The 12,193-nt window shown below is 43.5% G+C and overlaps 1 protein-coding gene across 2 annotated transcripts in view; it reads left to right on the forward strand.

The window, feature by feature from the left end:
- The window catches only part of LOC111670776 (paired box protein Pax-7-like), a 59,132-nt gene that overhangs the window by 41,925 nt on the left and 5,014 nt on the right, over window positions 1-12,193 (forward strand). For both annotated transcript variants that reach the window (XM_023427654.2, XM_023427655.2), the window contains exon 8: window positions 10,677-10,944. In XM_023427654.2, coding sequence (XP_023283422.1) covers window positions 10,677-10,944 — 268 coding nt within the window. The remainder of the gene's footprint in view (window positions 1-10,676; window positions 10,945-12,193) is intronic.

Raw genomic sequence — 12,193 nt, forward strand, 5'->3', positions numbered from 1 at the left:
CATCTGCAGACAGAGGAAAAGCCTGAAGGACAGTACAGAGGCTCTGATCATGACAGCACAAGAACAGGCCTGAAGCACCAGATCCATTGAGGCAGGGCTCCACCACAGCAGACAGGACCGGGGTGCAGACTGTGCAAAGATGTCCCTGAGACAGTCCAGCACAGGGAGCAAGGCTGGGACAGCAGAATCTACGTCTCAAAATGAAATGCTTCATTTTAGAAAAATGGAACAGAAAGTGTAGTTCCTTCACGTACAGCTTAAACTCATATCCCTCCCCCACTCCCCCACGTCCTGTATCCTTCAGACTATTACTGACTGTGTGTGTGTGTCGCTCACTGACTCAGGTCACTATGACTGGCTGAACAGCATGTGAGTGATGTGACTTTCCTGGTGCTGCCCAATCAGAACCGTACCAGCTGGAAAAGCTGTGCTTTTTGCGCACAGAAACATAATTCTCAAATTTAGAGGTTATAAATCCAGACCTATTGGTCCGGATTATGATAGGACTGCGTCCATGTCCGAAGCCAGTCAGCCTATTAGTGAGCTTGGGTGTACAGGAACATCATGCAGAGTATAGATTAGAAAGACACACCGCCTGTTGTCGGCCGAGAGTCGACAACAGGGCTGAGATCCTGTGAGACTTCAGGTTCCAGACCGACAAACAGCTGCTGGTGAACCAAGCAGACAAGGAGCAGGAGAGGGCAGCGGTGACAGATGTGGCTAAAGGAACAGCTGGAACAGATGTGGACTGTGAAAGAGACACACACACACACACACACACACACACACACACATTGGTGGCTGTTGGAGAATTATTGGACCAATCAGAGTGCTGTAGGTGGATGAAGAAGATAAAGCACTAAAGTACCAGCAGAAAAAACCGTCAGAACAGAGCAGATCACGTGAGTCGACTGTGGAAAAAAATCCTATCAAATGAAAAGGAGAACAGCTGCAGTTAGTTGGTTTGGTTGAGATTGTGTTCTCTACCGACATGCCATGAACGCTGCTGCATTCTGTATCATTGTCCCCTCAGTCTGCTCTGAATGGCTCAGAGTCCCAGCTGAAGATTTTCCATTATGGGTTCACTGCCGTTGACCCTTTCATCATGTTCCCAGGCATTTACATGAGATAACAATGTAGGGCGAATTTCCTAAGATCCCACTTCAAAATTGCAGGAAGACCACATGCTGTACGTCTGACAGGCAATAATTCAATTTGAAACAGCTATATTGCATTTGGAATGTAATTCACACACGGCATTTCTGCGCCTCCTCCTCTCAGATTGAATGGGAAAGAATTAGAGGCTGACTTTCATGTGGAGATGGAGTGTGCAGCCAATTCCAAGTCTTGACAGAAAGACAAAATGACAGTATGAGACGCTGTCCCTGTGATGGCACTGCATGTGTAAATAGAAACCCTTTTCACAGCTTTACCATCACAGTTGTAACCCCCCCCCCCCCCCCCCAAGAAAGCCTGCAAAATAAAGCTTTTTATTTTCAACTACACTTTCTGACAAATTCCCATAAATCTATTCTGCTGCAGAGCTGAGAGAGTGGTGAGGAGTTTTCCTTCAGCCGGACCACTAATCCCTCTCTGTCAGGTCAGACAACTTAGTGACCTGCCACTGAAGATGAAACTATTACTTCCCACAGTGACCCCAACACATCAACACATCACACAGTGAAGCAGAGCACATTTCTCCTCTCGCTCTCATTTCCTCTCTGGTTTGTTGTGAGAGGAAGATTTAGCCTGCTTTGGAATGGTGGAGCTCTCTGGCTCGCTATTTGATGTCGGGGTGAGAGATAGAGAGAGAGAGAGAGAGTGGGCGAGTAAGGATAGAATAGAGTGGGTTTCAGTGTTGGGGGATCAGAGCTGCTTTGGTTCTCCAGCTCTGTCTCTTTGATCCATATCCCCAGGCCTGCCTGCCTGCCTCGCTAACTCAGGCCTCTGCTCGTGATTCCTGACAACTGTCGGCCTGAGATAAGGAGGTGGGGTGGGGGAATGTGGGGGGCCTCTTCTACCGCCCTACCCCCCACGTCCACCCCCCGCACCCTGCACCGCTGCACTTTATACACGTCTATTAACATTAACAATAACCTCTCTTTAAAAAGTGAGCAAATGTGTTGAATTATATTCAAGAAGCCTGAGCACACAGGGACCCCTATGCACCCCCGCCACCCCGGACACCCCCACCCAACGCCCCGTAAAAAATATACAAATAAAAGCTCCACCATTTCTATGCCTGTCCTCCTGCAGCCCCCAGTTCAGAGTGTGTTGACATGGCTGTGTGCACCTGAATGTCAATGAGTGCGGTGCCTAATATTAGTCTCAGCTGCTATTAGACTTTGCAGTACTAAGCCCTTTGACTGGGCACGCTGTCAACTGGCACGCTCCCATGTCAACAAATCAAAAAGGATGAGCACATATATTTACATCATTCCCATAATGAGGAGTGGAGTGGGGGCAGGGGGGTAGATGTTAATTAGAAATCGCCTGAAAAACAGACACTGCTTCGTTTTGGCAAGTATCAAAGCGAGGAGCTTTGTAGCAAATAAATAAATAAAGACCTACTGAAGAAATCTGTCAGGAAGCAGAGGAATTTAAATCAGAGCCACTGATGGAATGTTTGTAGGATATATTCTTCTTTATTTATCACCGAGTGTGTTCTCCTCTGAACACAGCCCAGGGTGCTGTCTGACTAACTGAGTGGGTAGAGAAGTGTTAAGCCCCTCCACTTCCTGTGGTTTGAGTTGACGGTAGGCGTTGGCTGGCTGCAGCGCACTAACAGCTACAACCTGAAAGTTACATCTGCTCTTTTATTTATGTGCTTACTTTTACACCACCATGACAGACAATACTTGATTCTGATTGGCCACAGCGTGAGCATTATTTTCAGATATGATCACTTCTCTCAGAGTTGAAGATCAGAATCCTTCCTATCTTAGCCATTAGCAGGCTAAAGCTAGCTATAGCTAGCTACAGTTCGCTTACTGGCTCCACATAAAAAAATCGAATCTAAATAGTTTTACACAGAGAAGTCCCTTGAAATGTGTAGGACAATATGTTAACACTAGGAGTGGGAGCAGCCAGGAACAAGCTGTGGGTGTCCTCAGGTACAGAGATCAGCCTGTGGACTTTAGGCTTGTGAAGGTTTCCGGTTTCAGGTCTACTTCCTGTTTACTTTCTGTGCCTGGCTGGATGCCTCATTTCTTTTGGCAACTGGGTTGAACTTTGACCACTGCGCTCATGCGAACTCGACGAAATAACGTGTTTCAGAGTGGTGCCATCAAGACCTGTCACTCTCACCTGTAGAGAACATGAGTATTTACATATACACTAACTGATATAGTATATTTAAATGTATATTCATGGACATTATCTGCCCATCACATGTCGACACTGTACAAGTGGGAATTCTGCTCTGACTATGTTACCAAAGGAAGGAGTCAAACCATCAGGACTTCCTGTTCACAGTTCATCATAATGGACCAAAGGTCAGTGTAGGAGAAACATTGACCTAATGGTGATGATAGATAAAAGGTCAATGGGTCACCAAAATCAGCAGGAATCACAGAACACAGACAAATGTTCGATCAAATACACTGTGGATCTGATACAGAAAAAATAAAGGATGAATAAAGATTTATATGCTCACCTGTGGTGGTTTTTCAGACCATTCGACAAAGCAATATTTCACAGACTTGACATGGTGGTATCAGGCCCCAGGGAGCGAGGTCCAACCGAGAGGTAGAAATCTGTTCTCACATTTTAGTGGAATGACATTATGAAAGGAGAAAACCCAGCTTTGTTCACATAACATCACTCAGTGGAAACAGAACATTCACTGTTGAGTTTTGTTGACTTTTCTAATAAATCTCCTCTATGTTGCAGAAACCTGTGACGGGAACCTGGATACTGTTGTGCCAAACAGACAAACAGATATTTCTACTGTCAGTCTGTCTGTCTGTGTGTAGACATGTTGCTGTCCGTCTCTCTGTGGTGATTTCAGGACCCAGCTGTTTGACAATATAGTCCATATAGTTTTTGTGAGTAACGTGAATAAGTGCACCTTGAGTTGAGATAATGTCAGCCACATAATTTCAGTGTCCTTCAACGGTTTTCTGTTGCCGGCGGAGATAATGTTTGAAGCTGACATGTCAGCATCTGTCAGTACAAACCTCCAATATTTCATTGGTAGCTGCCGCTTTGATAACACTCACCAAAGTCACTGTCATTTGTCTGTGAGTTTAACCGGTTCACTCAGATAAGGTGATATGATGTTGGTTGTTTGTTGTTGCAGCTCTGAATATTTAAATATTTCTTCTTTGAATGTCTTTCTTCATCTCCGATGGGGGATTTGTCATTTTCAGGATTACAGCCTCTGACAAAAAAACATATCTGCTTATAGTAAAATGGCATAAACTGATTGCATAATTACCTCGGATTGCATCAGGATTCTGCATTCAACACTGACGTGCTCAGTGTGCTTTCCAATTACTGTGACTGAAGAGTCCATGGAGGACAGTGATAGATCCTGTCTGACACCAGCAGCATCTCAGCATCAGCCTTAATCCCAGTCGCTGTATCCGCCTACAGCAGAAACTCAGTCTGACACTGTGAGGTACATCATCATGTTTCAAATGCACATATCATGTAGTGGAGTGGAAGTTAACGTCAAGGATGATGTGTTGATTTCTCAGACCTCTCACTATGATCTAGTCAGTCTCATGTATGACCACAGCTAGGATGCATTGTTATTAAAGAATAGTGACCTATAGAAGTGGTGAATGAGACAGTCTGTAAAAACCGACTTGTCAGTGCTCTCTGGTGGACAAACTTTGCCATAAAATCTGTGTTTCTAATATAACTTTCAGTCGTGTACAGTAGGACATGGGTCACCTAGCTCCTCACTGTGAGCAGAGACTCCAGTCCAGGGTGGACCCAAACACTGACACAAAGGCAGCCTGATGCGGTGAAGTAGCTGCACTGGATGATCACAGATTATAGGGAGAGGGGAGACCAGCAGGGAGGGAAGCTCAGGTGACTGCAGAAAACAGGTAAGCAGATAGATACGATGACAGGAAGTTCATGGGGATCTGATGGGTGGATGGAGAATGGCAGGTCTGGAGAGCTGAAGGGACAAACATGACCAGGGAGAAATAGACAGGGACTGGAGACGGGGCCGAAGGCAACTGAGCGGCATCTAACCTGATCCCGGGCCTGCTGGAGAGGAGCGTTGTGAAGCAGCTGATCGCTGTCCTCACTGAGCCTTTGAATGGGGTATGAATGACCTTAAACACATATTTCTGCATTGACATTTCTTGTCTCTTATTACTATATGCAAACATATATTTGTCGTAAACTGGACAAGGCAGAGTGGCAGCCACAGAGTTCCAGCAGGTCGTATGAATTTCCATGATCGTCTGATGAGTTAAACATCACTTACTGTTTCCCCCAGTTGGATATTTGTATTTTGCATGAAGGCAGCCACATGCACGGATCGACTCTAAAAGATGCTTGAGCCCATGTCTGAGGCTTTTGTGGCATAATGTGAAGTGGATCTAGGAGTAAATCAAAGTATAACATGTCATTTCCTGTTTGCAGTAGGCGGCGCTATGGCTGAACATTGGCAAGTCAATGTCTAAAGGGCGAGGCTTTTATCAAACGTGGACTTTGGGGCAGATTTAACAACGTTTATTTGATCGACGACTTTCAGTCTCATGGCGAAACTTCCACATCTGCTGCGCCACCATGAGAACACCATCTGATGTGAACTCATCAACTTCTTCAGGCTTTTATGACAACATCTAGTTCATGAAAGTATAGAAATAGTCATGTTTCCAGTAGGTGGTGCTGTGACTACAACTGACCCTAATAACTTCTATTGGTTTTGTATTGTTTAGTCTGGCCGTGCCATATCGTTGTATTTCATTTTAATCAGATCGACATCATATCAGCTCAGTCTAATTTAAAGACCTTTGTGATGTTAAATTGCGAAGCTTTTGGGTTTTCCTTTAACGCCCTGCCTTTGGCGCCGCAACGAATTTTAATGTTTCACCATGAAAAATGAACTTGTTATAAGTCCAGAACACATCATTCAAACTGCCCCAAACTTTATATGTTTGATAAGAGTCCTGGCCTGAACAAATCTAAATAGCAATATTCAGTAATAAATATAGTGCACCACCTGATGGTGACAGGAAATGTCATGTTTTACAATTTGATGTATTTAAGATGATTTTTTGTTTATTTGTATTGTTTTGTGTCGTTTCTTGGGTCAGTTGCTTCTTCATCACACACCATGGTCGACATTGTTTGTTAGGGGTAAATAGTTATTTGTATTGTGTATGTTATTGTTGAGCTGTTTTTAGCATTGGAAGTATTTATGTAGTAAATAGTCTGTAAATATGATTGTATTTGTAAAATTCATGGTGCACTCCTTTGGACATATGAAAAGTGATGGAAGTAGATTTGTGAAGAAACTCTGCCTTCTGTCACACACAGTTTGTCCGTTCTGTAAAGTTAAGGCGAAGGGAGGGGTTTCAGGAGGGGTTAGAGCCGATAAGTTTGTGGTTTGTAGCATCGTCACCTTTAGCATTGAGCTCACAGTACCTGATTTTAAAATCCCTACATGAACTTTCTGCTCACTGTTTTAAATCTCAGCACCAAACTAAGCACCAAGCTGAACACACAGATAAGTGGGAGGATGTACGGGACAGTGTTGGTGTGTTGAGAGGCTGAGGGCCAGATCTGAAAGGAGGTGATGATACTGTGTGGCTTAGAGATAACTGTAGCACATCTGGACACCTCTGTTCTCTTCATCTCTTCATCTGGTAAAAACTCCTCACTGTTTGAGACGGGGGTTTATCACCTTATCCACCTTCTGTCTATCTGTGTGTGTGTGTGTGTGTGTGTGTGTGTGTGTGTGTGTGTGTTACATTTCACCACCTGTCATCCTTCAATGACCTTGACTCACTTACAAACATCAATTTTTTTCTTTTCTGAACTCTTCGTGTGTCTGGTAAATCTGTGGCAGGTAGTGTATCCATGGAAACAATTATATATAACAGCTGACAGAATGCTCTGAGCTGAACTACACATGGTGCGATGGTGACAGTCATTAGTTACATCCCAACACTGTTTCAATCACCCAGTCAGAGATGTGGGAGATACCAACAGACCCATTTAACAATGTGGTCTTTAACAAATACACAATCTAACCCACACGTGTATTTCATCCATCAGGATTCATCGGATCCAGTGTGTCTCGCCCCTCTCTGTGGCAGCAGGCATCCACCCCACCTGTGGCTGTGGTTCACATGTAGTGCAGCATTTGAAGCCTGAGGCCTTGACTCTACTAACTTGTATGGTGCCACCCAATATTACTAAGTCATACCGCACACTGTGTACACAGTTAGCTGCTTGAACGTCCATATAACGACATGGACGGACATGATGTCTGCAGCTGGTTAATTACAGTAAATCCTCTGTAGGAGGAACAGCAAAGACAGCTGTAGCATTGAAATAGAGAATGTAAGTGAACAACAGCTGCTAGCAAAGACAACAAGGTCAGTAACACTGTAATTCATTATCTTGTTTTATACAACAGTTCCGATCAAGTAATGTGATTGGACGAGAGGCATGCCATGAGTGCTGATATAGAGTACAACAGCACAGGGACTTTTAACTATGTATCACTCGGATTTACAGATGTTCTATTAACCATTAATCAGTGTCACATTAACGTTCGTTATGTCTCTTACATTGTTACAAACTTTGCAAAGATGAAAATATTTCCAGAAATAACATTTGAATCAAATGATGTCTGGTCGTCAGGGGATGAAGGGAAGAAGCCTGGATACTTCAGCTCACACCTGAGGTAACGTGTAGATAAAGTAGCAAGCTAGTGTGCAGGTCAGGAAAATGTTTATGTGTTGCTTAGCAACAGTCCAGTACCGGTCCAATTGCGGAACTTTTTGCATTGGCGTCGTCAAATAAACAATAAGCAAACAAATCATAATCTGTTTAACTTATTTAACTACTATGGCGGTCCTAGCAAGGCTGTGATTACATCATGACCTCAAGTGTGATATTGCTTAAGTATTCACCACTGGTAGTCGAGGATGATCGGAGCCAATCAGGAGAGACCGTGGGTGTCTACGTCATTGTTTCCAAAGGTCTCAGTTTCTGTCTGTCCAGAATACAACACAAGCCCAGAGTATTCAAAATGAAACACAACCGCAGAGTTTTTGAGATAAAACACAAGCCCAGAGTTTTAAAAAAATAATACAACTCCAAAGTTTTCAAAATAAAACACAACCCCAGAGTTTTCAAGATAAAACACGGTCAGCAGCGTTTGCAAAAGTCTCTGTTTTCAGGGCTCGAAAATTCATGTGGACTGAGGAGGGAACATAGCAAAAGAGATGCATTTTAAAACGTATATGTAGTAGGATGTAGCGTAGGACGGAGTGTGGCTGTAGCCTCAGGGTGCTGCACTGGATGGAACCAATAAGTGAGCTGAGCTGGCTGCAGTTATTGGGTTGGGGGATACCTGGGTCCTTGTAGCTGTCTTGCCGTCTGGTAACTTCACCCCTGATCACCTTCCCACTCTTTGCCACCTTTGTTGGTTTCTCTACTGACCATCTCGTACAGACACATATGCCAAAGAATGATGACTACAGCACCTGGCTGCTCTCAGTCAGATGGTGGACTTGGTGCTTGTCTGTGGAGGGGCTGTTTAGTTCTGGTTAATGTTAATAATTGTTTTGCATTTTGATTTAAATACTTCTGTTGTCTCCAGGTTATTTTTTATTTCTGCTACTGTCCCCATATGACATGCACTGTGTATGAGTTGTGTGTAGAGTTTTGTTTATTTGCTGTAAAAATACATGTGTAGGATCAACACAATATTATCCCACTAAGTCAAGTGAAAACACTTATTGATTAGTTTTGATTATTGATTAGTGATTGATAAGCTGAGTGCAGCCTCTTGCATTATGTTGCCTGTGATAATGAAACACATGGTGTTAGTGGGCCCCTACTCTGTGGTCTGAGAGATACTCAGTACTGGAGGTTCACAACAACAACCAGCAGATCCCGGCTTCATCAGAACAGCTGAGCTCAAACTATTTGTCTGAAATGTTTATTTATGTGTCGTGTTCATTTACACTTCTGCTACCAGCTTCTTCTTAATCCCAGTACCATTTGTAGATGAATCATGTGTCAGCTGAGGCCTCGGCTCTCAGGACACATCCAGTAACATCAGAGCAGAGGAAAACTTTAAAGCTCACACACAAACGTCTGACAATTCTGTCTGACTGTGGAAGTAGAGTTTAGATTTTAAATTAGTAAGATTAGCTTTAACTTTATTGATTTAACAAAGTTAAATTATTAAAAAATAAGTTAAATACTAAATCAAAATTGACTGATTAAAGTTGTAATCAAAAGTACTCAAATGTAATCCATTACTTTGATGATGTACTTAGTAATCTGTCACCTATTACACTTCAAAGTTACCTACCCATCACTGCTGAAAACAGCTTGTTTATGAGAGTAAACAACATGGCGCTGACTCAGTCTGAGTGCTGAGTTGGTGTGCAGCGTGCGAAGTGTAGATTATGTGTAGAGTCCGTCCTCTCGTGTCTCTCTCAGAGGGAAAGTGAATGAGGGTCTTATTGTTGAATTCTTCCTTTAACATCATCAGTGTCAGGAAGCAGCTCAGCGACCAACGCTGACGTCACTACCAGCACTAGATCGTGACTGGGTTTACTGGCCTCTGTGGATCACGTCACTGTTCAGAAAGAATCTATGAAGTAATACACAATATCAGTTATATCATTCCTGTCATGTGTGATATTAGTTTGAAGACTTACACCTCAGCTCCTCTCTGTCACCAGGATGACCCTGCTGCTTTCTTCTGTTTCAGTTGCCAAAATATTTCACCCCCTAATCCAGGCACCTTTAATTGATGTGTGTGAGCTTATGCTAAATATGAAGATTTGAATAAATTCCACTTTCAAGCAGCACAATGGGCTGCTCTGCAGTGACAGACCACCCCCTTGTTGCCCTGAATAGAAGCGTTTGGCTGCTGGAAGCCCCTCACCTCCTCACCCAAGTGAAGCTTTGACATCTCCTGGGGTCCATGTGCTTCATGACCCTCTGTGCTTGTCTACCAGGTTTTCAAGTCCTTTCAATCACTTAAAAACCATTGTCCCAGAACAAAGAACACATGGAGGATCCTGTTAGAAATATTGTTTGTCAATCAGTTCTCATATCTACAACTTCATTTCTATAAATAACAACATTTACGGCAGTTTACAGGTTCATGGACTGTACAGAGTGTGGCACTGCTCATGTGTTGTGTCTCTCCAGCAAAATAAAGACACTTTACTATTCTTCAAGCTTTATCCTATATGTGGCTAACATTTGAAGTTTGCCCCGAGAGCAGCACATGAACATTCCCGTGAAAAGGTTCATCCTCTGGGGACAATGTGAGGGCAGTTTGTGTGTTGGGGGATGAGCTAACTTGTGATCATTGTTAATATTTTGGTGTCATTAAAGGAAAAGCTCATCCGGTCATAAGAATGACTAAACATCAGTGTGATGAATATTCAGTGCAGGTTTCATGGTGAGCTGACCACTGGTTGTTTGAAGAAGCCTTCTCTCTGTGTTCGCAGGTGATGAGCATCCTCAGTAACCCCAGCGGCGTTTCCTCGCAGCCGCAACACGACTTCTCCATTTCACCGCTCCACAGCGCCTTGGACACCTCTCCATCCAACGCCATCTCAGCCAGCTGCAGCCACCGTTCAGCCGAGGCCTCCATCAAGACGGTGGACAGCCTCCCGTCATCCCAGTCCTACTGTCCCCCCACATACAGCACCACCAGCTACAGCATGGACTCAGCTGTGGCAGCTGCCGGCTACCAGTACAGCCAGTACGGCCAGAGTGAGTCCTGCTAGACCAGACTAACCAAGAGCAACATTTAATTCTAACATTTCTGTGTTCTTCTCTGTCACTTACTGAGACAGCTCAGTTAAATCACTGCATAAACGACTCAGGGTTAAAAAGAATCCACATTTATCTACAAATATCATATTCTTATGTGCATTCTACCCCACACACTGCATCTGCAAACTCAATGAAAACTGCAGTACACACTTTGACAAAGCCCTGCTCCCAGCAGATCTGGCCCTTGGTGTCTAGAGCCACACAATGAGGAAAGACTGACTGCTACAACAGCTGTGCTGAATAGTTTAGGGCCAGTTTTATAAATACATTCTTTGTAGAAACAAAAGCTGAAACTGTGACCTGGAATTCAAAGGAAAAAACATTTAGTTTTAATAGATATTATTGTCATCATTTTGACCAACACACCTGCCGATCAGCGTCACAGATGTATTCAGGAGAGCAGACATTGTTTTCCAACATGGCCCCCCATTCGTTCCTATGAAAGTTTCTCACTGGGCACAAACGCCAATACCGGTTTCAAGACTTTGCTGTTTCAGGGACTTCCTCCTGCTGGCTCCCACACACATTCATTAATACTGATATGGCTCGCTTTACTAGCCCAAATCAATCAATTATTGATGATAGAAAGAGTCATTTTGCAGTGTATGTGAGGAAAATGTTTTGCAGCCATTTTCTTTCTTGTTGAGTATGAGCAAATCTTGGGCCGGTGTGCAGTTCTGACTAAAGACACTACTGTAGACCAGAAGCATGTCCCAGTCCAGCTCTGCTCCACAGGACCTGTGCTGCACACCTCCATTATTTCAGAGATGATGCTGAAACAGTTTTTCAGTGCACCACTTTTACAGTGAAACAGGTTTAAAGTGAAAGTTTTACAGTGAAACAGTATCACTGTCACTAACTCCCATCCTGTGTATTTTAAAATCTTGCTTTCTACAGTCCGTGAGCGGTGAATGTTGAATGTTGGCGCAGGATGAAAAAGTGAGGTGGAGAACGCGGCTACAGCCTCAAGGATAATTAAAGGATAGTTCAGGTTCATTGAGTCTTTAATGTCAGTGTGTGATAATGACTCTGATCAGAGGACACCTGGACCAGAAACTGACTCAGCATAAATAAATTGATAATCAATATGGTCAGTGACATCACATCAATAGGAGTCAGGTTATGAACTAAAAACATTTGTATAAGAAAACGATGCTGTGATGTGAAGTTTGTGGCTTGCCCCCCC

The sequence above is a fragment of the Seriola lalandi genome, unplaced genomic scaffold, assembly GCF_002814215.2.
Source record: "Seriola lalandi dorsalis isolate HSWRI2012SDOR001 ecotype SW California unplaced genomic scaffold, Sedor1 jcf7180002054861, whole genome shotgun sequence".
Classification (NCBI taxonomy): Eukaryota; Metazoa; Chordata; class Actinopteri; order Carangiformes; family Carangidae; genus Seriola; species Seriola lalandi.